Here is a 25,552-nt window from a genome sequence, read left to right as displayed (position 1 = left end):
TTTGAGTGTTTATTTTCTGATTTAGCATGAGCACCCAGTGTGGAGGATGGCAAAATCATCTGGTTGGAAAAATGAAACAAAATAATTACAGGATTGTTTACTTGAGATTAGGGGCTGGCTCACACTAAGCCACATAAACACAGCTCATAAACAATCTCATCACACAGACTGTCAGGACATGACAATTGTTCCTGCAGCAACAGAAACCTGCTGGTCAGGAGGTAAATAGTCTGTTAAAATAATAAGCAGGAATGGTTATTATTTGGAGAGTCTCTATAATAACAGTCTGCATTTAGTATTAAATACCTCCATTTATTTATGAAAGAAATATCTTAATCAAATGGCAATGTAAGCAACGCCCTGCAATGGACTGGTGTCCTATCTAGTCTGTATTCCCACTTCGTACCCGGTGTTCACATGATAGGTACCGGATTAATCACGACTTTAACCAGGATACAGTAGTTACTGAATATGTATGAATGAAAAGTAAGCAAGATACGGTATATGCACTTAACTCAACTTTGAATGTGGCTCTTAACAAATGTAGAAATGGTAAATGTTACATACTATATAGTATGCAAAAAGGATATTATGATATATACACACACACACACTAACCATGTACTATTTTGTGTAAACTCTAGAGACTGGTGTGTGTGAAAATCCCAGGAGATCAACAGTTGAGTATGAAATACTCATACTCAACTGTTGAAATATAGAGTATTAAATACTCAAACCAGCCCATCTGGCACCAACATCCATGCCACGGTTACAGTCATAGGGGTCATTAACTGAAGCTCCTCACCTGTATCTGCACGATTTTTTTTGGATTGCGCTGCTGCCACATGATTGGCTGATTAGATATCTGTATGAATGTGCAGGTCTACAGGTGTTCCTAAGTGGACAATGTGTGAGTGTGTATATATATATATATATTTTTTTTACATATTTTATACGGATTTTTTCTTCTTACGTGTTTATATATACATATATATACACACACACACACACACACACACACACTTACTATACACAAACTATAAAATGGGTACCTCTTGAGTTGGGAGAAGTCTGAGGCAACTGGAAAGTACTTCCTCCTGAAGGGATACAGCCTGCTGTGTGAGTGAGAGGGCATCAAGCAAGTGCTGCTGTTTCTCTTCTTTTATGGAAGTGAGCATGGCCAGCATTCTTCATGAAATTGAAAAAACCAAAAACAAATTAGTCAAGCCACACTCATTTTTCCTGAATTATTTATAAAGCACATTTTGAAAACATGAAGTAATTCAGATTCCACATCATTTTAATGTAACAGGTCAACATGTTTTGCAAGACATGTTAGGGTCAGAGAAACCCCACTCCACTTGATGATCTGTGATCTAGAGCATATTAGCTCCATTCAAAGAGCTTAAATGACCAATGAATGGATCAAAGTTGTGTGTGTGCGCTCTACCTCAGAGTGTTTGCCTGCTCTAGGGCCGTCTCTGCAGCATGGGTCTTATAGCCATGTTGGCGTAATGCTGCAGCACTGTCTTTCAGAGTGTCACACACTGCATTCAGCTTCTTCATTGTCTCAGCACTAACACTGTGACCAGGACAAGTGACCCTCAGAGACTGACGACACAGAACTGCACCTCTGCGAGAGTACATACTGAGTGTAATGCAAGTTTTGCACAAACATACGTGAATTTGAGTAAGACACAGGAAATCATTATCACTTTTATTTATTTAAAGCTGCAGCTTTTGTAAAAATAATTAAAAAAAAAACAAAAAAAAAACACAGAGACACAGACACATATTTGAACCCTTACTTGGCCTGCAGTGACGCAATATAGAAGTGGAGGACTGGGCCTCGATTCAGTTTTTGCTCTTGAGCAGACCTAAAGACTCTTAGGGCTGTGTCTGTGATCTGACAGACCTGTAGAACAGAAACAGAGCAAAAAGTACTTCCAAAAACATGAATGTGATGAGGTACCAAACAACCATGAGATTCCAATGCAACAACTGTGATTTTACTTTTTTCACCATGCCCCCTTGCCCCATTCCACAGACAGAATATTAAGAAATTCAGCAAGTTTGTACTGCTGCTGGAGTGGTGTGTGGTAAAGCATGATCAAACTGGGATAAATCTAAATCTATACCTATATCTATATCTGGATATCTGTAAAGCTGCTTTGTAACAATGTTCATTGTTAAAACTGAATTGAATATAAATTGTTTATGTTGTATAATTGTTCTCTGGTTTATTACTGCAGTTTACATAACTGTTTGATTTAAAAAGTCAATATATTATATGTGTGATAGCTTTGCACAAGAAAATAACTTGATTGATATACATTTAAGTCAAAAGAATTAACTGCTAACTACTGATTAAACTATAAGTGTACATCCACAGATCAAGTGGTCCAGGTGATTTTTTCACCCAGCAGAGGGTGCTCCAGTTTTAGCCTTTGGGTTTACCTGAATTTCTCACAAATTAAAGATGGGACAGGATACCAATTTCAGACCAGTAACTAAAAACATTTACTTAATATTTACATCATACTTAATATCACCTGTTTTCTTGATGAACAAAAATGCTGACCAGGTTTAAAATTAAGGGGGATGTGTAATTTGCTAATTTAGGCTGACCTAGTGTCATAGCACTGTTCCAAATGCAGAAATTAAAGAAGTGAACCTGTGTGTAAACGTCATCTCCATCAAGCTGTGCTGTGGTGTTCAAGAGGCACCGAATGAGGTTGTACCAGAAGTCCTCATCCCCGCCAATCTCCTGAGCCTGCTCCAATAAAGCAAGAGCCTGGCCAAGCTGCTGCTCCTGACTGGCCAGAAAAGCCAACAGGTAAAAACTCTTAGCCAGTGTGGTTTGGTCTCCAAGTTCCTGGGTTACACAGGGGATTTCATTCATGATTTACTAATACAGAGGAAACATGCAAACATGCAAACATGCATGACACTTGTGAGTGTCCTCTCTTACATTGGCCACCAGGTGAGCCTCAGCTAACAGACTTCTAGCAGGCTGGTACAGGCCCATACTGATGCACACAGCAGCCTTGTCCAGCCACAGCTCCTGCACAGCACATCCACTCAGCCTCTTCCTGCACATGCTGCCTCTAGCTACACCCCACACACTGCAAGGAGGTGCTGTCTAAGGAGTCAAGACATGCTAATTATTAGCTTCCATATAAATATCACAAAAAGAAAGCAACAAAAAGGCTGTTTGCTATTTTAAGCTCTAATACCCTTAACAAACTAACCTCCTGTGTCTTGTTCACTTCAGCCTCTGTATGAGGTCCTGTTCTTTCCCTTTCGAGAGCAACTGTCTTTCGACATCTAAAATGGCATAAAATATTGACAGTTAATATACAGTAACATTATGACATATCACCCAAGGTTATCCACAGAATCCTGTGAAATTAAAAAAGGGATAATGCCCAACAAAGGGTCTTGATATCAAAAAATATTAGACAAGGCAAAATGCAGAATGGTGTTTCTTTCACCAAGTAGCTTACAATTATTCAAATTAAGAAGAAGAAGCCTTTATTTGTCACATATTTATTACAGCACAGTGAAATTCTTTTCTTCACATATCCCAGCTTGTTAGGAAGCTGGAGTGAGAATGCAGGGTCTGACCTCAAATTGTGTTATGGCTACATCTTGAAAAGTATTACAACACTTTGTTCTTGTCACTTTTGTTTTTAAAGATTTCCTCAGTGTAGGCTATAATTAATTCCTTTCCGCATACATTTGACATTCATATTTACTTTCCTTTAACAGCACGCTAATGAAGGCAATACCAAAAAGTGAACATAGGACCAGCTTGAACCACTAATTATGCTCACTGTCATGATTACACAGAATCTGAAGCACTGATTTAGAGCTGTGATTACAATTAAAATATAAGGAAGTATACAATGCCTTTCATTCAAAAGTAAATTTAACATGGCAAGAGTATATGCTTAAAATATTTTCACACTATCATGCGGAGCCATGCTGCATGGATCCCTCCAACTGACATTGTTGAAAGACTCCTAACTACACGTACACCCACATGGTGAACTAACAATGTAGTTTGTAGTATGTGTATTAAGATTAGCCAGTAAGTACTCACTAACACTCACTAACTACAAACACTATCATATTACTATCATTTCTGGGAATTGTGCACAACCCATATATTATCTGGACTCATACGCTGGTCCTGTTTCACTGATAGGCAGGTTAGAAAGGGGCTGACAAATTGTGTCTATCTACAGACCAGACCGTCAGGATCATCAAATGTTAATCTGTCTTTCTCTGGCCTAAATCCACTCGCCAACATGTTCCCAGTACATTAAGTTATGTAGAATCTGCAAAAAAGGGTAACATATTGAATACTGTCCCCACGAAGACCTACTGAAATCTATAACTAGAGTCAGGTCCATAAATATTGGGACAGTGACACAGTTTTGGTAATTTTGCCTCTGTACACCACCACAGTGGATTTGAAATGAAGCAGTGAAGATGTGACTGAAGTGTAGACTTTCAGCTTTAATTCAAAGGGTTTAACAAAAATATTGCATTAACCGTTTAGGAATTACAGCCATTTTTTACAGAGTTCCTCCATTTTCACAGGCTCAAAAGTAATGGGACAAACTAATATAATCATAAATATTAGGATTATTTTTATTACTTGGAGGTAAATCCTTTGCAGTCAATGACTACCTGAAGTCTGGACCCCATGGACATCACCAAATGCTGAGTTTCCTCCCTTGAGATGATCTGCCAGGTCTTTACTGCAGCCATCTTCAGTTGCTGCTTGTTTGTGGGTCATTCTGCCTTCAGATTTGTCTTCAGTAAGTGAAAAGCAGCTCAGTTGGGTTGAGGTCAGGTGACTGACTCAGCCATTTAAGAACATTTAATTTCCAAGCTCTTGGGCTGCTTTCACAGTATGTTTTGGGTTGTTATCCATCTGTACTGTGAAGCGCTGTCCTATCAGTTTTGCAGCATTTGACTGAATCTGAGCAGAAAGTATAGCTCTGTACACTTCAGAATTCATCCTGCTACTTCTATCAACAGTCACATTATCAATAAACCCCAGTGACCCAGTTCCACTGGCAGCCAAACATGCCCATGCCATAACACTGCCTCCACATGTTTGACGGATGATGTGGTATGCTTTGGATCATGAGCCCTTTCTGTCCTTCTCCATACTTTTCTCTTCCCATCATTCTGGTACAAGTTAATCTTGCATCAGAACTGGTCAGGCTTTTTTTAGAGGTTTTTTAGCAAAGTCTAATCTGGCCTTTGTGTTCTTGAGTGTTACCAGCGGTTTGCATCTTGAGGTAAACCATCTGTATTTACATTCATGAAGGTGGCTCTTGATTGTAGACTTTGACAATGATAGGCCTACCTCCTCCAGAGTGTTCCTGACTTGGCTAGATGTTGTGAAGGGGTTGTTCTTCAATAAGAAAAGAATTCTGCAATTATCCACTTTAGTTGTTTTCTGTGGTCTCCCAGGCTTTTTGGTGTTGCTGAGCTCGCCAGTGCATTCCTTCTTTTTAAGAATGTACCAAATTGTTGATTTGGCCCTCCTAAAGTTTCTGCTATCTCTCTGATAGGTCTTTTTTGGTTTTTCAGCCTAATGATGGCCTCCTTCACTTGCATCAACACCTCTTTGGACGGCATATTGAGAGTTCCCATGAACAGCTACCAAATGCAAATTCAACACTTGGAATCAGCTCCAGACCTTTTATCTCCTTAATTTATCATGATATAAAGAGGAAACAGGCCACTGCTGGCCATGAAACTGCTTATCAGTCAATTGTCCCATTACTTTTGAGCCTGTGAAAATGGAGGAACTCTGTAAAAAATGGCTGTAATTCCTAAATGGTTAATGCAATATTTTTGTTAAACCCCTTGAATTAAAGCTGAAAGTCTACGCTTCAGTCACATCTTGACTGCTTCATTTCAAATCCACTGTGGTGGTGTACAGAGGCAAAACTACCAAAACTGTGTCACTGTCCCAATATTTATGGACCTGACTGCATATATAGGTCACACTCTGGAGTTTGTGTGTCTGTATGTGTGTGCATGTGCAGGTCTAATATTGTTCATAAAATTATAAATTCCAATGAATGTAATGTGATAATCTCTGACTGTTGGTACCCTTTTTAAATACAGTATTATTTATGTGATATCTGGCTCGAATAACATTTGTTTTCTGAAGATTTGGCCCAATATCAGCACTAACTGACACCGTCAGCTACAGGCTATAATTATATAGCTACAAACTGGACTTATAAGGTATCCAGTAAACTGCCAATTCAGTGTACACGTCTCTTACAAAATTTGCTCATCCTCAGGAATATGAGCAAAGCTCAGTAATGCTTCTTTGTAGGGTGATGTAGAGTCAAGCCCCAGTTCACAACAGGTCTTCACTATCCTGAAAACAAAGAGAGGAAAGTCTGTTCAACAGTTACACAGTGATAATACAGCAGAGAAACACATAACACCAGAGATGGAGGAGTGCAGAGTGAAATGTAAGCAAGATGCTCAACCCTGCATACTGATTGCAGAGCTGTCAGTGCAAGTGCTGCATACCTAAGGCGGTAAAGGTCAGAATGGCTCTTGCTGAGTGAGAGATCATGAGCAATGACCTCAGCCAGATGCAAAGGAGGTAGGGTCAGCAGAGTCAGAGAGATGGATTCCAGCTCTTTCACCAGGACATCTAGATAGAAGAAAGTCCGGCTCTAGAAGCACATAAACACACTCAGACAAAAACATAAATCATTCTTAAGAGGTATAATAAATAAAGAGAACAATGTAATAGAGCCATATATTTCTTGGTAAAGCTATGTACACTGCTTATTAACACTGTTAAAAACACTGCAGCACCCCAATTTGTTTAAAAGCCTGTGTAATCTTAGACATATTTTTAACTGTTATATTGCTTATTATTGTATACTGCATAAATATGTTGGAAGCTACATTCAAGGCTTTGGAAACATGTTGACATAACCCTCAGTGCAAAAAAAAAACAATCCATGTTCTGTTCATTTTAAATTTATGCACTGTTTTATGACAATTTAAATTCCATGCTGGTTCACATGTTTAAACAGAAATGCCATTTTCCTGAAAAAAATGTAACTTCATTAAATACATTTCAGCAAATCGATGACATGGGTTCCTGTCTTTAAGTCTAAGTAGAGTAAAACAACCTTCAATTTAACACTCAGTGGGCATAAAGGTCAATATTGCTACTGCATCCACAAACGAGCTAAGTGAAACCCACAGTAGACAATCGATAAAAGACTTTCCCACTGCTCGGCCTCAAGGTGAAAGACCGATCTCAAGTCACTGACCTGCATGCTGATACTGTGGCTGTTGATGGAGCAAGGGCCACGGTCATGTTTGAAAGCCTGCCGAAACTCTTCAGGGCACTCAAATTGAGCCCATTTCTCTGGGCTTAAAGGAAAAGATGTGTCCAAACCTGGGACCTTGGGCTTCTTCTGAACGGTTGAAGGCTATACAGTAAAGGTTACAGTTAGGGGTTTTCCAATATTATTTTAATGAATGGAGATATGATCTATAAACTATTAAAGTCTATAAATTTTTGTCATTTTGTATGCAGTTTGGCATGCTTAAAACAGGTCACACTATATGGTCAAAAGTTTGTGGACACCTGTCACCTCACATTCATGTGCTTTTTTAACACCCAATTCCAGATTTAGTTCTCCTTTTGCTGTTATAACAACCTCCACTATTCTGGGAAGGCTTTCCACTAGATCTTGAAACATGGCTGTGGAGATTCACTCATTCAGCCACAAGAGCATTAGTGAGCTTAGGCACTGATGGCAGGCGAGGAACCCTGGGGTCCAATTCATCCCAAAGGTGTTCAGTGGGGTTGAGGTCAGGGCTCTGTGCAGGCTACTTGAGTTCTTCCACTCCAAACTTGGCAAACCATGTTTCTGTGCATCTCATTTTGTGCACAGTGACACTGTCATGCTGGAACATGTTTGAGCCCCATAGTTCCATACAACTGTGTGCCTCCAACTTTGTGGCAACAGTTTGGGGAAGGCCCACACATGGGTGTGATGGTCACGTGTCCACATACTTTTGGCCATATACTGTAAGTGCAAAACCTCTTTAGACTTTAAGCTTTTCTCTTTTTCTTTCTCTTTTTCCTTGTCTTTTTTGGGGCTATCTGCTAACACAGGCTGAGACAGAACATCAGAATTCTTTAACACATCTTTGATGACTTCCTGAGCCGTTTCCATGGACACCTGCATTAGAGAAACAAATTGAAATGTTAACTTCACCAAATGGGGAATATACATATACACACACACACATTTCACTACAATATAGTGGCAGCATCTTCAAATATGTAATGAAGTTTGCAAGGAACTGAAAAGTGGTTTTGTTGGCCTGGCTCCAAATTTTAAATGTTTTACAAGGTTCAAGAAATACTAACTTCAAAAACAAATCTTTAACCAGATTTTAGTTATCCTGTTCGCAGAATAAATTTAATTGAATTAATTCTGTAAAACATTTGTAAAAAAAAAAAACTGTAAAATTAATTGCTTCCATATTTTTGGCCTGAAGGTACATGCTGAATCACAAACCTGCCAGATCTTCACAACATAGTGATAAGCTTGAAACAGGTACTGCTGGTGCTTGGCAGATACTCTGGACTCCATGAGAGCCATTAGTGTGTGTGCTTGCACCAGGATATCTAGAGTGCGCACATCATTCAGCTCAGTTTGAGTCGGCACAGAAGTTGGAGCCTGTACACTCAGCTGAGACGGACTGCTGACTGGGGCATCTGCCTGACCAGGGGTCTCTAACAGAAACAATGCGGCAGCGTAGACATAAATATAAAAAATATTTATCAGCAAAATATGCTCTGTAATGAGGATTATACACACACACCAAATATGTAGACTTTGAACCCGTTTCAGCGAGCTATGAACATTTTGCAATAAATATATCAAATATATACAAAAGTACACTCACAGCATGTATACTGTCTGCATGTGTTATTAGTTGGATTACCTCGGTTCCTGTCACTCTGACTGGTGTCCAAACCAGAGGAGAGCAGAATGTCGATGGCCAACTGGGTCTGCAGCTGTGCATCAGTCACAGGGAAATTATTAGAGTACAGCCACTCTGCAAATTCCAGTAGTAAATCTACCTTCTGCCACTGACTATCAGCACTCTGAAGAGAGACAGCACAACACAAAATTAGTATTGATAACAAATGACTTGCACAATATTACTAGCTTATCCGATGAAGCTTCAGGTTCTGTTAACAAAGCCCACAACCTTTGTACATCTTTTAGAGTTAAACATGCCCAGTAGAATTAAATATCCAGCAGGTGGCACCACATAAATGCACATGTTCTAATGTACATGCAAGTTCTTTCTGCATTAAAGTTCTGGTGACCCCCTCTTCTTTTCAACATACATTATAGGCAAATTTAACAATTTATGTGTATATTTTATATATATATATATATATATATATATATATATATATATATATATATATATATATATACATATATATATATATATATATATATATATATATATATATATATATATATATAAAATTCCAAGTTCTTACATGTAATTTATCGATTGCGTTCTGATAACAGTGCATTTTTTGCTGTGTGTCTCTGGTAGACAGAGCCACATGATGCCACATCATAGCACAGGCCACGTCTCCATACTCTGCAAACTTGTGCATGTCCAGCTCAATGCTCTCCCCTAGCTGAGCCTTCACCAGTACCCGCTGCTTATAGAGGTTACTGCACACAAACACACAGAGCAAAATAATGCATGAAGACAAACACACGCCTGACCAGTATTCATTTCACATACCACATACCACTATACAGACACAAATAATTTCCTGACTCAAGAATATATAATTGAGGTGTTAGAACTATTCTAATATACCACTGTGTGGAAATCTTAAAAAGTTTGGTCTACATATTTGATTTAGCACACTTTTTATACTGGATGCCCTTCCTGATTTAACCCTCCCTAATTTTATCCATGCTTGGGACCAGCACTGGGAATGCACTGTAGTGTGCAACCCCACTGGCTAGGGTTGGTTCCCTGGCTGGAAATTGAACCCAGGCTGCAGTGGTGAGAGCGCCGTGGCCTCCAGGGACCCCTACAGTAGTATAGTCAATAATGTCAGAAAAAAGTCATTTGAAAAAAACTATACTAAATTGTACTGAAGAAAATGTTGCAACATTTTTAAACAACAAAAGCCTACATGAACTCAAGAATCTGAGATTACTTTCAGTTTGAAAACACGAAAATATGCTGTATGAAAATATAAAATATAAATATAATAGCAAATTTTCAAACTGAATGTAATCCTTACATGTCACTTGATTTATAAACATTCTTTGAAAACACAATGTACTCTTGGGCTGTATAGTTAACTGTACCCCTAACAATACACTGGAAATTAAACATGTTTAGAGTGTGCTGCTGCGAAATGTATTTGCCCTAGCCAGATAAACTCACAGTCTGTGAGGGCTGCGGGGCATCTCTCTGATGGCCTGATCCAGGACCTGCAGGCCACTCCTCAAATTACCATTGTCTACATGGATTTGGAACATCACATTGTACATGGCTGCTCTCACTGCCAGGTCACCTTCAGCTGTACCTACAGAGACGGTGTGTGAGTGTGACAGAGAGAGATCAGGAGTGAATATGTATGCTTGTATATGTGTCTTTTGTGTGTGGGGAAGAGAGACATATAAGAGCCAGAATCTAAATAAACATAGTGAAACCAAAAGTCACAGTTATGCCTCACCAGAAACATTATAACCCAATAATCAAGAAAAAGTATTAACAAAAAAATGTACATTAAGTTCATTAAGTTGTGAGTATGTGAGTATACTCAAATGTGAGTATGAATGCCCAGGACAAGAGTGGCAGACATGGGAATGAAGGACAAAAGGAGAGGAACAAAAAAAACACAGGAACAAAAAAGTTCACGACGTGCTCAAAGCCTCTCAGCTCCTCCCCCGTTCCTCTGCTGATGTGGAAGAATGGGGGAGGAACTGAGAGGCTTTGAGGCTTTAAATCACACACCCGCCATCACATTCTCAAGGCAGCATTGGTGGTTCAGTGGTAGAATTCTCGCCTGCCACGCGGGAGGCCCGGGTTCGATTCCCGGCCAATGCAGATACTTGTTTTTCTTTGACTTTTAAGACTTTATGATACTCCATACAGCTTTCAGTAGTTACACGAAAGCTCATCTACATGTTTGAACTATATTTTTCACCAGTTTTGTCTATGTTCTGGTTGTAAGTTGTAACTAAGACTTACTGTTAGAGTCCAGTGCTGAGGTTGCAGATCCTGTTTGTCTTTCCTTCTGAGCATTCATTACTCTATTTCTCACCTGCCAAAAGAGTTAAAGTGACTATATGCTCACCTTTATATAAATGTTATATGGTGGAACAGATTCTATCATTTTATCATTTGTATCTTTCTTTTAAATGAACAGAAAATGAAATTTTCTTTCACTCTACATAGTATAAGCCTTACATATTCCTTCACATGTACAAATCAAAATGACACTACTTTTAAACGAAACTAAATTATAACTATAAATAAACATTTAACCACAGAGCGAAACCCAAAAGGTAAGTCAGATAAGCTGTGCAAGTTAAAGATATGAACAGAGTAGGCAAGCTTACCAATATCACAGTAGACTAGTTAGTTTTACTATACCACAGCAAAGCTGAATTCTCCAATCTGATATCCAATCTACCATTATTTGCTGATACTGGCTCAATACCAATACTATGTATTGGATCAGTGCCATCTCTAATATGTTAAATTAAACCTATGAGATATACATGATGGAGCTGAAGTGCTTACGCTGGCTGGTTGAGGGTAGGTGCGGGTTAGAGCCTTCACAATAAGCTCCAGTGGTTTTTGGAGCTGCTGTCTCTGCTCAGGAGTGTCCAAGAGAGGGAGGCATGAGTTCCAGTAATGCCTTGCTGCAGTCCCACAGAGAGACCAGCTACCTGCCTGTTCAGCATAGCTACAGGATGATTAAACATAAAGTTATTCTGCCCATAACTTTAATTAAATTCTAGTGCACCATCATGATGTTATTTTTATGTAAAACGTTGCCTGTTTGACTGAGATAATTATGTCTGTGGTCTTTTAATTTCATTTTTACGTATCAGAAAAGACACAGCTACAGTGTAATGCCATTTCAAATTCCCCAAACTTAGATATATTCAGTGTATATGTTAGAGATGATCAGAAGGATGGTATTAACAGACTGACCTGATGCTAGTCTGGAGCACAGCAAGAGCCTCTGTGTACTTGGCAGGATGGCCACAGGACTTATGAAGCATGCTCAGTCCTCTCAAACATGCAGCACTGCTCAGCAGCTCCTGCACTGCTTTCACGCTGTACCTAGATACATACAAACACCATTACACTAAGTTGCTCAACTGATATTTGAAGCAGGCACTTACCTACTATGAATTGCATGCATGAAATCTAAAACTCGATGTAGCATAAGCAGATTATATAACTGTAAATATCAAAAACTACGCAAGTACATTTACAGTGTACTTCTACTAGGTGTCAGTGCAGTTGTAACACTTTGCAGTATCTAAAGACTATTGTGAAAAGTATGACTGCATCAAACATCTGATACAATTGAATTATAGCCACTTTTACTATTAAAGTGGAAGAATAACACTGTAAATGTACTTGCACAATTTTGAATAGTTTTAATCAAAGTTTAAAAGTCAAAGAAAAACAAGCATCTGCATTGGCCGGGAATCGAACCCGGGCCTCCCGCGTGGCAGGCGAGAATTCTACCACTGAACCACCAATGCTGACAAGAAGTGAACCTGACAGCATGTGACTTGAAACAGGAAGCTCAACAGAGGAGCTAAGATGCTCAGACTGCTCCATGAGTAGAGGAAGCCACACGCTATAGCCACAAGAAACTTTACATATTTTCCTCCCTTTCTTCATCCTTCCTTTATTCCTCTGTCTGCCAGTTTTACCATCTTAATACAGTGATGCACCAGTATAATCCTTTTCCTCATGACTCTCTAGCACTGCTAGCACTCTAGCACTTCCTCTAGCACTGCTCGACTGGTCCCACCATCTGTCAGGGTACAAGGAAGGCACACATCAAGACTCTCCCTGTTCTGGCACCAAGGTGGTGGAATGAACTTCCCCTAGATGTCCGAACAGCTGAGTCACTGGCAGTCTTCAAACGACGTCTAAAGTCTTACCTCTTCCTGAAGCACTTAAATTAGCACTTAAAAAAAAAATTTGTGTTGCCTGAGTGCTTGTCTATTACCTCCCCAACAGAGTTTTTGGACTGATGGTATTCCTAGTTTGTGACGTAGCGAGCCAGTATCAGAATGTATTTTTGATATACTTCAAAGCACTTTTGTAAGTTGCTCTGGATAAGGGCGTCTGCCAAATGCCTAAACGTAATGTAAATGACACTCAAGTTTACACCAGTACTAGGTAGCTACATCCAACATGTGAAGACATCTGACTTTTGGAGAAATTATAATGTTTTGTGGTATAAAAGATGAATGATAAATGCCACAACATAAATGAAAAATGAGGCTCTGTACTATAGTATGTGCTAACCTCTATGATCTCTGTAAACAAAAATGCCAGTTGTCCAAATACAAATAGTGTAATAATGCCTCTGGGAGAAGCAGAGGAGACAAGGCTGTGTTTCATACCCACATTAACACATTCATTCACACCTTGGGCCAATTTAGTAGAGCCACTCCACTGGTATGCTTTTGGGAGATGGGAGGAAACCAGAGAACACAAAAAACCCATGCAGACACAAGGAGAACATTTTGCATAGAACAAAACTACAAAACTTTGTAGAGACAGTAACCCAAGCTCAGGATCGAAATGGGGATTCTGGAGCTCTTAGGTGGCAGTGCTGCCCACTGTAAATTTATCAACTTGTTCACCACCATGCCTTATAGAATACAGTATTTAAGAAAGCATTCATCAAATAGCTGATAGCGGCTTCCCTAAAAAATAAAACTTTTATTGAACCCCGGTTGAACTGTTTTTGAGTGTTGCTAAATCTGAGTCTTAGATTATCATGTTCTACATATTCTTCCTCCTGTTCTCTGGTAAAACAGTGATGGGGTAAAAGTACTCACAGGTTGCACACTGAGATTTTTGCCTTATGGATGGCAGTCTGATCCAGCTGAAGTGCATTCTGGGTGCAAATCATAACAAGGTCATGATCAGCGCTCCGATGGGCAAAGTGAGCAAGCTGAGACCATGCATAAAGCTCCACCACAGGATCAGACCATTTACAGTCAGATGCTATTTGCACGAGCTGTCAGAGAATGAAAACAGAAAAAGAGAAAAAGAGAATAAAAAAAAAAAAAACAGAAGGAGTTTTTGGTGGCAAAACCAGTACAAGTAATACAAGTCATGCTTTCCTTTTTTGATACCGCAGAGTAGACCTTACCATTGTAAGACTGGGCACAGAGAACTCCATCAGTCCATGGTTAGTATTACACCGCATCATCTCCACTCCAACCAGTACACGTGACATGGCCTTCACTGCCTCGTTTTTACACTGGAAGAATCAAATATGCATTTAGTAACCATATTGAAATTAAATTGATGCATAGCTGCCTTCATACCTTTTACTACAATTTATTCCAAATAAAACATTACATTAGTTTAGGGGTATCATAAATGTATAGTAATGCACGAATGGTTTCATAGACACTCCCACGCACCTCATTATCAATGTCGAGGTTCTGTCCGATCTGCTGTTGCAACAGGCATTTGGTATTTACCCATGTGCTAAGAAGCTGCTTTCGAACCATGATGGGCACTGTCTCATCATTCTCATTGGACAGATGCAGAGCATAGTCACACATCTACAGCACAGAAAAGACAAACATTGTGTAAAGTACTGCTATTTGGCCTAATCCAAGGCTTGATATCATTACACATGGTAGCAATCAACAGACAGGTAAGCAAGGTTAGGTGAAGCAAAAACCATGTGATATTACAGCTGTGAAACATGAGAAACAGTAAACACTAACTTGTAGATAGATTTCAAAATATTTGCAATGGATAAACAGGTTTGTATGTATAATACAATAGTTACAATTATAGTTACATATACTTCTAATAGTTAATCTTTAGCCGAAGGTGTCAAAGAATAACTAGAGTAGGCAAACAATCAGGAAAAAAACACTGAAAAAAAAACATCCAACCATTCATCCAGCTACTCATTCATCAACTGATCCATCACTCCTGTCTGATATGCTTGAATAGCATGATCAAACAATCCATGGATCTATCCATCTATCCATGGATTCATCACTCCTGTTTGATATGCTTGAATGGCAGAATAGGCAGGTGCAAAATGACTTGACACTTTTCAAAGCCACTGTCTCTCATTTCCACAGCTGCTATCTGGCCAATTTGTTGTACTTGTACTCAAAAGTCTTATCTAATTCAAATCAGTGCTCTTTCAGCAAACGTTTTTAAAAATATGACATTTTACAAACAGAGAGAACTCTAAATCTGTGTCGAATGATTGTTTATTACAAAATGCAAAAGGAAATGATAAAATATTGTAGTAATGTAGCTAGTGGTGTCATGCATTTTGAGTTCACATGCTTTTAAGTTTGTAATTTCAACATGAACTTCTTGTGTATGAAAACAGTCTCTTCCTTGTTATACATCTGCAATCTGAGATGAGACTCCACATGGAGAACTGCTTCTAGCCCTTCACAAGCCCAGCTAATCAAGGTTTAATTTGGTCCATCTAATCAACATTTTAATGAGAATTTAATAAAACTCAAATTAATTAGATATTAAGTAAAGATTCTGTCCTAAATCTGGTGTCTCATAGCAGGTCAGTGTTTTCAAACACACAGTAGAAAAGAGAGGAGGGAAGAGTTCTCTGTGGTGCATAAAACTAAAAGAGGCACAGCTGAAGCGCAACTCACCATGCCTTGCTCCAGGGACCTAAACATGATACAGGGACAACTGATACATAAAGGTTTGGAGCTTAAGGGCCCATGTTGTACTTTGATATTCGGGCAGTCCTCCAGTTGAGTTTCAGCCATACTGTCAGCGTTAATATAACTGTAGTGTATTGCAGAGGTGTGTGCATGCCTACAGAGTGCTGCTACAAATATTTCAGGTAAATATTTCAGGTTAGGCAGGTAGACAGCCAGAAGGCAGTAAATTGCTTTATCCTCTTCAGAGCTGAGAAAACGACTTAGTATTCATCTCTCTTGTTCCTTCCCTCTAGCCCCTTTCAAACATGTAATTTTATGGGGGAATTTAACAGCAAATATTTAGGAAAGGGATAAGTGTGAGCACAAGCCAGATTTGAAATCACTGAGGCAATTAACCAGGGTAAGATCTAGTACAGTTCCTCGAAAGTTAGGGAGAGGGCTCTTGTTTGAAAAAGCAGGCAATTTGCTACTGAGATAAAGGATGACATCTAATTATTCTATGATCCACTAATATCTAAAGCTGCTGCTGGTTTAAAATGCACAATGAAGCGACAGCAGGAAGAAAGCCTGGAGTCAGTGTCTGGAAATTGGAGACCTTGTTGGCTATTCATTCCAACAAAATTCTTTACAAAGTAAAAGGCATTCAGTATGAACTATGTACATTTATGAGGGGATTATCTAGACTCTAGAGATAAATTCCACCAAATCCATTGAAGGTGGGATTTGTATAAGTCACATCCTTTCCAACAGGGCTTTCAATCCAGTTATGAATGTGTGTCGTCCTGGTACAATACTGTTTAAAGGCTGCAAATTTAAATAATACAAAATTGCTTGTAAAATCCATGGTTTTGAGTGTGGAAACACTAACAGTGCCTCACCTGCAGAGCCTTCTTGATGTCCTGCAAAGCAGATTCCTCCAGGGGAATGGCAGGAGTGGAGCCTGATTTCTCCATTCCTTTCTTTCCATTTTTCTTAGTGTTGTCAGCTTGAGCCTGAGGGTGCTTTACCTCCTGACTGGTCTGTCCAGATGTCCCGCACCAAGGTTGGATGATACCCTGTGCCACAGCATCGCACAACAGGACAAGCAGCACCACTTCCCTATGGCAACACAGTCAATTCAATCAACTTACTTTATATTTTGAAGAAAAAAAAAAGCATCAGGAAGCCTCACCCTGCATGGCCTGTCTGTCTGAGTAGCTCCACCAATTGGCTGAATGTGGGTACAAGCCTGTCCTGCCCCTTTGTGGCAAGAATGTGGTTATTATAGTTCCACAGGTACACGGCCGCATTAACCACCAGCCATGGCTCCTGCAGCTCTGCCCCGAGTTCTGCTCCTCGCAGGAAATTACCCGTAGCATAGACTGACATCTCTTGAATCCAGTCACTGTGGACATAGAAAGTAAAAGAGAATGAGACAGAAAACAAAGACAGAGAGACAGATAGTGAAAGAAAGGGAGGAATATTGATATTGGTTTGAGCACAGTAATCCTCTAGGTTTCACAATTTTGTGTAATGTAAGCAGACCATAATAGGAACTTGATGATGCTGAATATGCAAGTAACACCCTTCTTTATCATGTTGAGAGACTACTTTGTGGGCTTTCTTTAGTAAACCATGAGCCAAAGGCTTTCTGGGACTGCTCTCCCCTTTGGCTTGAAACTGAAAATGTCATTAAATGCATGCTGTGGTGTTGGATACGGCGCACCAATTTCCCTTCTTAGATGTTGACTTGAGCGTGAAATAGGCTGAGCACTTAACATGATGAGATAGCTGTGTGAATAGAGGTGCTTGTGAAGTTTAGAACACATTTTACATTATTCATTTTTCTTTTATAAGCATAGGTGTGTGCAGAATGTGTGAAGGTATATCCCTGGATCTGCAGCGATAGGATTCCATAAATGATAGTATGTTGATTGTGATCCATTTATAATAGTATTCATACCAAGGTACATGTAAGCAAGACATTTTCTTGTTTGTATATTTTAAAAATTTATATTTTAGTTGGCATGCACTGATTTTGTTCATTGGAATATCATTAAAATTACCAGTATTACCAGAATTACTAGAATGACATGCAACATTTTTCAAGATGGATCACAACCTTTAGAGCAGTCAACCATGTTTAGACATTATTTTTAAAACTTAACATATACCAATAACAACAAAAGTTAACACATAACTTGTGTACGTTACACTCACTGTCCACTTTATTAGGAACACCAGTACAGCTGCATTCATGCAGTTATCTAATCAGCCAATCAAGTGACTGCAGCGCCATGCAATAAATCATGCAGATACAGGTCAAGAGCTTCAGTTAATGTTCACAGCAAAATAGGGGAAAAGTGTGACCTTTGTGACTTTAACCATGGCATGGATGTTGGTGCCAAATAGAGTTTACACAGAATGGTGAGAAAAAAAAAAACACTGAGTGACAGTTATGTGGGTGGAAATGCTTTGTTGTTAAGAGAGGTCAGAGGAAAATGGCCAAGTTGGTTCGAGATGCCACGAAAGATATAGTAACTCAAATTAGCGCTCTTTACAAACGTGGTGAACAAAAAAGCATCTCAGCATGCAACAGCAGAAGGCCACATTGGGTTCCACTCCTGTCAGCCAAGAACAGGAATCTGAGGCTATCATGGGCACAGGCTCAGAGAAACTGGGCAGCTGAAGATTAGGAAAAAAAATTACCTGGTCTTTTTCCAGTCTTCAACTGTCCAGTGTGGGTGAGTCTGTGCCCATGATAGCCTCAGATTCCTGTTCCTGGCTGACAGGAATAGAATCTGATGTGGTCTTCTGCTATTACAGTCCATGCACCTCAAGGTCTGATGTGCTTTCTGAAATGCTTTTCTGCTTACCATGGTTGCAAAGAGTACTTATTTGAGATACTACAGACTTCCTATCAGCTCAAACCACTCTGATCATTCTCCTCTGATCTCTCTCATCAACAAGGTGCTTCAGCCTGCAGACTCTCTGCTCACAGGACGTTTTTTGTTTTTCACACCATTCTGTGTAAACTCTTGTTGTGTGTGAAATTCCCAGGAGATCAGCAGTTTCTGAAATACTCAGACCAGCCCATCTGGCACCAACAACCATGCCACAGTTAAAGTTACAGATATCACACTTTTTCCCCATTCTGATGTTTGATGTGACCATTAACTGAAGCTTTTAGGCACTGTGCTGCTGCCACATGAATGGCTGTTTAGTTAACTGCATGAATGTGCAAGTGTACAGGTGTTCCTAATAACGTGGATGGTGAGCGTATATTTAAGCAATATTGCAAGACCGCTGTTATACTGAATATCAGCACGATTTTCAGCACAACAGCATGATTGCAAGCTTGATACCGCTTTTATACAACAGTTCTATTAATAAGAAATGAATATCAAGTAACTGATATTTTAGACACAATATAGCCAATAATTTTGTTTATTTTTGCACCATCAAAGGAAACAGTTCACAAAGAAGCCAAAGCTGCATATAGCATAGGCTGACTGCCAGTAGTGTTGTAACGATTTCAATGTAATGAACTATTGCTATTATTAATTGGAATTTTATGTAGCAAACACAGACAAGCAGAGTGATACAAACAGTGAAATGTCCCATTGCTGTTATACTAAATATCAGCACTCAGGGAACACCGCTTGACCAATCAATTTAGTGGACCGGAACTAAGTGTTGTGTAATCACATTTATATTACGTAAAACAAGGACAATGAAATTTATAGTACGCTATAAGAGATTTTATCGATGAGACTTTCTCTATGTGAGCCAGTCACTAAATGGTTTGGAGACCATTCTATTAATATTGTCTGAGAAAGAAGTTGAACCCCTTGGCGTATTGATATTTGTGTGTACCTGTAAAGAGTCCACTGAGGGTCATTCTCAGTGTGGATATCAAGTGTGGACACTCCTCTCTTAGCAGGCGGGACAGGTGAGTCATTGAGTTCTACTCCCTCAGAGCGGAGTTTATGAATAGTTGCCTAAGACACACAAAACAATGTACTTATAACAAGTGGCAGAAAGTATATATTGTACAACCGAGGAACTATGAGATCATAACCAATGTTTATGCTGTTAAGAGAAGTGGGATCAGATATGGCAGATATGGTGGGTTCAGATATGGATGGAAATCATATTAAAACGTCATACAAAAACACTATTATAGTAACATAAAGCATTCAGATCCAGATATAATGCACTGTAGCCCTAAAATACCTGAGACGTTCTAAAAATCTTCCGAAAGTGTGTGTGACCTACGCTTTGGTTTTTACATTGGGCTGGTGATGAGGAGCTGCAGTGAATGTAGGCTGTAGCGACAAAGCATCAAAGTGAAGTGAGTCGATTAGAGAGATGGGAATTCAATCCCTGCGTTTCCTACACCTGGCATCTTCATCAAATTAGTGGGATGCCTTTTGATACCAACCTCTGAAAACCAAGGAAACATTCTGACAAAGAACAAAGAGAAACTGCAAAGAGGAACAAAGAGGAGAGGAGTGACAGGCATTTTCTTTCTTTTTCTGTTAAGGTCGCTGCTTTTCTTTTTTCTCTCAATTCTCTCAAATGTCTCGAGAGATGTCTGCAGACCCAAGCGCAGGGGTCCTGGGCAGTGTTAATAAAGTCACCCCAAACTCCTGTCAGCTTGTTCTTTAGTTCAGACCTTTAGTGATTTATATTTGCACACTACAGACAGTAATAACAGGATAAACTTGGTCTTAGTTGTAGAGTTTGTCATTATATAATCTCATTATGAATGCTGAAAATGTTTTCAGGCTATGTACCAAAATACACATCATCTTGTCTTCAGCAGTCTTAGAGGACTGGAACAAGGCTAGTATGTTCAGAATGCCTCATGCATTCATTTTTACACAGAAATTCAATGGTAAATAATCAGGAAGAGGATAAAAGTAAATGTAATCCACTGCCAAATTCCTAGGAAGAATGATGCAGCAATCAACCGCGATGAGACCTGGTACAATTCCCAGAAAATTATAAGGAGGGCTCATGTATGAACAGGTGGTTCATTAATTCAGGAAATCAGAAAGTCTTAAAAAAAAAAGAAGAAGAAAAAGAAGAACAGGTGAAATATCTGGTGATTGGAGGGAGTCAGAAACAAGCTGTTGGTCGATTTTTTTGTTAACTAAATAGCACAGACTAGGCAATCACACCAGACTCCAAGTGAAATGTTGCAGGTGATGAACGTTTTTGAAACGTAAATTCCACTAAGTCCATTGTACATGGACTTGTTATATGTGGTATGTATAACAGAAATTTCTGAATAGAAATGCAAATAAAAATGTATGCATCCTGGTTTAATACCACTTGAAGTCTGAAGGTCTGAATGATGTAAAACATGAACATCACTGGAAAAGATATGCTCCTGTGTTCTTAGTGTCTGTTCTACCTCAGCATTGATAAAGTGGACCTCAGTCAGCAGACGCAGCAGCTCTCGCTCTCCACTCTCTTCTTTGTACATCTGTTTACCTGGGGTCATGAGAATACATACACACACATAAATACTTCTAATAATCCAGGTGCCCTTTTAACTGGCACCAGTTATTCATCTTAACAAGAATTTAAGCTAATTTTCCGATACTGTCTGCAGTAACAATCAATGAATCATGCACATTGTAATGACTGCCATTAATCAATTAGTCCTGGAGGGTGCAATATAATGGGAGTGTCAAATATTGGTCCAGAAGTTTATATATTTAAAATGTTTTGCATATAGATCAATCTAGAGTGTTAATCTATTCGAATGAACCAGCGACAGAGACCAGTGAGGACCCATAATGATTCCAATAGAAAACATAATGAGACTAATCTAAATAGATTGCTTACACTCGATTTTCCATCTCTTGTCATCATAAAGCAGACAGAAGCGGCAAGCTGCCCTGCACACATCCCACAACTCCTGTTTCCGTGCAGCCTTGACTAGGGATGCCCATAGTCTCATCCTGCCACAGAGACAAGCAGAAATACAGGACAACAGAATGATAAGTAAAAAACTTTATCAATACTGGAGCTAAGCAATATGGTGTTTTAGTGTGGTTTTATTTTTTTCTGGAGGTATCCCAGGGATAACACCCTGTATGGGATGCCAGACCATTACAGGGCACCATGCACACACATTCACACACTCTTTTATCGCCAGGGGCAATTACAAGTAGCCAATCCACTCACCTGTATTTTGTTTTTTTTGGGGGCATAGTAGGAAATCTGAGAACCCACATGAAGCCACATCAGAGGGAGAGCATGCAAAACATGAGCCAAAATATCACTGTATATTTAAGTCCTTTGAATATTGCTGGACTAACCCATATATTGTTTCTGTACACTCTGTAGATTTATTTTTTCACAATCCATGTGACTTTTTTTTTTTCCCATAATGGTCCATATAAACGAGCACTTCAATTATCTTTAGCAAAAGTTAACAGAACTTCCATACAGGAACAACAGTGTGCTATTATTAGTGTGTTACTGTTAGGCATGGACTTTAAATTCAGAATTCCCACAGCGCAGCTACTCACACTAAACTTGACTTTCATGTCAACTTTGCACAGAAAAATAAAAATGGAAATCCTTCTTCCTCTTTATTTTTTGTTTCAGTTAGTTTCAGAGACAGTATTTTTGTTTTTGATAAGCTTTTTAGCATATTACTTCAATTAAAAAAATATTTTATTATAATTTTAGTTTTAGTGTCCGTTAACTATAATAAACTTTTTTATAAATATGCATATTTAGTTAGGTAGCTAGGTTGGGTTACAATAAATAATTAGTGTGTTCTAGACCAAGCTATTTTTAATGGCATGTTCTCTCTTTCTGAGTAGAACTTTTTCTGGTGCTGGCCCTCTTAATGAGCTCCTCATGGATTCCCGTAAATCACACAGTGCTGTCTCACATGTCCTCTCCACATAATCTTTGAAACGTTTTGCAACACTCCTGTGAGGTTCCAAGGTAAGAACACAGATCCAACTATAACTCAAATTTCACACTGACATCTGACATCTTGGGAGTAAATTTGTATAGAAACAGATTACCACAAGTATGTCTATACCTCTCTCTGTCATTGGTGTCTCTCTCCAGCCTGGCAAGATGACATTCTGCTTTTTGTACACAGGTCCTGTAGTGCTTGGCCTTAGCAGCAAGTTGCTCCACATTGTCCTGTAGTCTGCTACCTGACATTAAATATTAAACATGAAAAAGAAAACAAAGTAAGAAAATAGTGTCAACCAAACTGTATAGAAAGATGTAGAACCAAATAATCCGAAAAAACACAGCTAAGTAATGAATAAAGGCAGAAGGGTGTGCCGTTATAGGGAAATAATCAATGACGGGGTGATGTGACGCAGTTACCATGCCCCAGAGCATGCCCCAGAGTGTTTTAGTCCTCTTATACCACAGTAATTTGTTAATTGCATTTTTTATGTATTCGAGAATGAAAAATCATTCCTTTCATCTGTGACATTTAATGTCTGAAACATCCACAAAACAAGTTAGCTCCTGTTTTCACCTACATTATAAAAGCTATACACAGCTACTATACATGCCCTCATGAAATCTGTCTCATGAAATGCAGCTTGTTACATAACTGAGAAAGCATAAAATGCAAAACCCTCTGTCCTGAAAACTTTTCTGTGTTGGAAAATAAAACTATATACCTAGACTGAGTACAAAACTGATTTTGTTTGCCTCAAAATTATGTTTATGTGCTTGCAAACTTCAGCCTACACAAGATTCACAAACACTGTCTATTATCACGGTCAGGCACAGGATGAGGAAAGATCAATCAGAAGTACTTATTTGCCAGAGAGCTGTGAGATGTCGGTAAATGTGGGGAAAAAAAAAAGAAAAAAAGAAATGCCAATAGCAGTATGAGTGTTGCCCCACATAAGCATTTGTAAAGTGCTTGTTAACTGCTGTGTCTGCTACCACCCACAGACACTCCAATGCCAAAACATCAAAAGCTAAATATATTGAAACAGTAATACCTTTAGCTGTGCTGTCTGCATCTAGGACCATCTGGAAGGTGTCAGGTGCCAAAGCAATACCAGCACTAACCAGTGTGGGGCGCCATTTCTTTGCTGGCTCATCACCAACCCGCTCTTTTGTCTTCAAATGCAAAAAACAAACAAACAAAATCCAAACATTACCATAGTGAAAATTCTAACATTATCTGTACTGCTTGCACTTTACAGTTCAGCATATCTACACTGAAACTCATTACACAGGTTAGGATAGCATAGGACTAATAATATCATAAATACAATGTTTAGCATGCAAGTGATCAGACCTGTTGAATGAGCATGGCTGCCTGGTCCTCTGGGCGTGTAGGAGTGCTGTAAGGTTTGCTGCGCAGCTGAAGGAGGTGAAGGGAGAAGGATAGACGCTGTTGGAACTGGCCACTCTCATCCAGGCCCAGGGCTGCATGGAGGTGTTGTACTGCAGGCTCCAACCTCTCCGCTTCCTCCTCTACAGCAGCCAGCTCAGCATGGATCTGACATCGCATGTCCAACGACATGCTAGTAACATACACACACACACACACACACACACACACACAAAAAGTACATTTAACAAATACTGAATACGTATTTACTAGTTTGTTTGTTTTTCTAATAATTTTAACAAATAAGCTAATACCAAAACAAAAAACAAACACTGATAGAAAAGTGGCATGTGTAATACAATTAAAAAAGTGTATTAGGCAACAGCTCTCCTGCAGATGTAAATAACAAATACATACACACACAAACCTATTGATGTTTTCTAGGGCTTGTGAGAGAGTGAGCAGAGGGCTTTTGAGGTTCTTCCGGAGACTATGCTGGAGGAGAGGTAAGCAGCTGTTCCACAGAGCAGCACACACACTCTGCGTCACCTGAGCATCTCCCTCTCTCACTGCCCTGAGGAGCAATGCTTCCAAACGGCTTACTATGCTTAACTGGGCCTGAGAACAGAAAACACAACCAGGCTGAACAGTGCACAGCACATTTAGACTATCAGAGCGTGTGAGCAAAGCTGAGAGAATTATTTATATAGAGAGAGATAATAATATGGATTCTCTCATTGTGTGCATGAACTGCTCTACGTTTTCACTTCAGTTCAAAAATAAAACGTGATTTAATTACACTCCAATGTGCACAACTGTGTGCATTTGAAAGCACCTGCGGAAGCTTGAATTAGCTTACTACATTAAAAAAAATATATATTTTGATCAAATTTAAGTGACCAAGGCTTATCACTTCAAACCTCCATAAGCCTTTGTGACCACAGAGGAAGTTTGTTTAGATAAAATATATTCAGTTTCACAAGTGTTTGATGCTATGTATGTATGATATAAAAACTCAGAATAAAGAATTTTTTTCTTTGTTTATTATAGTCTATTATAGCTTTATAACTTGTTCAATCTAATTATGACTTTGTGTCATGCTTGCAAATTAATCTCAGTCAGCCTGGTCACATGATGAAAGGAGTACATCTGTGGGGGTGTAGGGATGAAAGAAAGATCTGGAAGAGGGAAGAGATGGAGAAGGGGA

At 39.1% G+C, this 25,552-nt stretch overlaps 1 protein-coding gene and 2 non-coding genes across 5 annotated transcripts in view; 1 reads left to right on the top strand and 2 right to left on the bottom strand.

Moving 5' to 3' along the window:
• The window catches only part of LOC113545306 (cilia- and flagella-associated protein 46), a 67,956-nt gene that overhangs the window by 30,962 nt on the left and 11,442 nt on the right, over nt 1–25,552 (bottom strand). For all 3 annotated transcript variants that reach the window (XR_003404598.3, XM_026944599.3, XM_026944607.3), the window contains 29 exons: nt 24,773–24,963; nt 24,310–24,538; nt 24,008–24,128; nt 23,074–23,194; nt 21,858–21,973; nt 21,421–21,500; nt 19,875–19,999; nt 17,191–17,403; nt 16,898–17,117; nt 14,778–14,921; nt 14,501–14,611; nt 14,184–14,365; nt 12,304–12,435; nt 11,887–12,052; nt 11,332–11,404; nt 10,522–10,663; nt 9,605–9,788; nt 9,031–9,193; nt 8,601–8,818; nt 8,118–8,258; nt 7,338–7,499; nt 6,577–6,725; nt 6,320–6,418; nt 3,252–3,327; nt 2,972–3,142; nt 2,675–2,875; nt 1,809–1,915; nt 1,451–1,633; nt 1,053–1,188 (listed from right to left, as the gene is read on the bottom strand). Coding sequence is in view for 2 of the 3 variants with exons in the window: in XM_026944599.3 (XP_026800400.3) it covers nt 1,053–1,188; nt 1,451–1,633; nt 1,809–1,915; nt 2,675–2,875; nt 2,972–3,142; nt 3,252–3,327; nt 6,320–6,418; nt 6,577–6,725; nt 7,338–7,499; nt 8,118–8,258; nt 8,601–8,818; nt 9,031–9,193; nt 9,605–9,788; nt 10,522–10,663; nt 11,332–11,404; nt 11,887–12,052; nt 12,304–12,435; nt 14,184–14,365; nt 14,501–14,611; nt 14,778–14,921; nt 16,898–17,117; nt 17,191–17,403; nt 19,875–19,999; nt 21,421–21,500; nt 21,858–21,973; nt 23,074–23,194; nt 24,008–24,128; nt 24,310–24,538; nt 24,773–24,963 (4,356 nt within the window). In the remaining variant the exon portion in view is untranslated. The remainder of the gene's footprint in view (nt 1–1,052; nt 1,189–1,450; nt 1,634–1,808; nt 1,916–2,674; nt 2,876–2,971; nt 3,143–3,251; nt 3,328–6,319; nt 6,419–6,576; nt 6,726–7,337; nt 7,500–8,117; nt 8,259–8,600; nt 8,819–9,030; nt 9,194–9,604; nt 9,789–10,521; nt 10,664–11,331; nt 11,405–11,886; nt 12,053–12,303; nt 12,436–14,183; nt 14,366–14,500; nt 14,612–14,777; nt 14,922–16,897; nt 17,118–17,190; nt 17,404–19,874; nt 20,000–21,420; nt 21,501–21,857; nt 21,974–23,073; nt 23,195–24,007; nt 24,129–24,309; nt 24,539–24,772; nt 24,964–25,552) is intronic.
• trnag-gcc (transfer RNA glycine (anticodon GCC)) lies at nt 11,117–11,187 on the top strand. Its single transcript has one exon. It is a non-coding gene; the product is annotated as a tRNA-Gly (tRNA).
• trnag-gcc (transfer RNA glycine (anticodon GCC)) lies at nt 12,796–12,866 on the bottom strand. Its single transcript has one exon. It is a non-coding gene; the product is annotated as a tRNA-Gly (tRNA).

The sequence above is a fragment of the Pangasianodon hypophthalmus genome, chromosome 3, assembly GCF_027358585.1.
Source record: "Pangasianodon hypophthalmus isolate fPanHyp1 chromosome 3, fPanHyp1.pri, whole genome shotgun sequence".
NCBI lineage: Eukaryota > Metazoa > Chordata > Actinopteri > Siluriformes > Pangasiidae > Pangasianodon > Pangasianodon hypophthalmus.
Note: the sequence above shows the minus strand (reverse complement) of the source record. Positions and strands in the feature narration are given on the sequence as shown.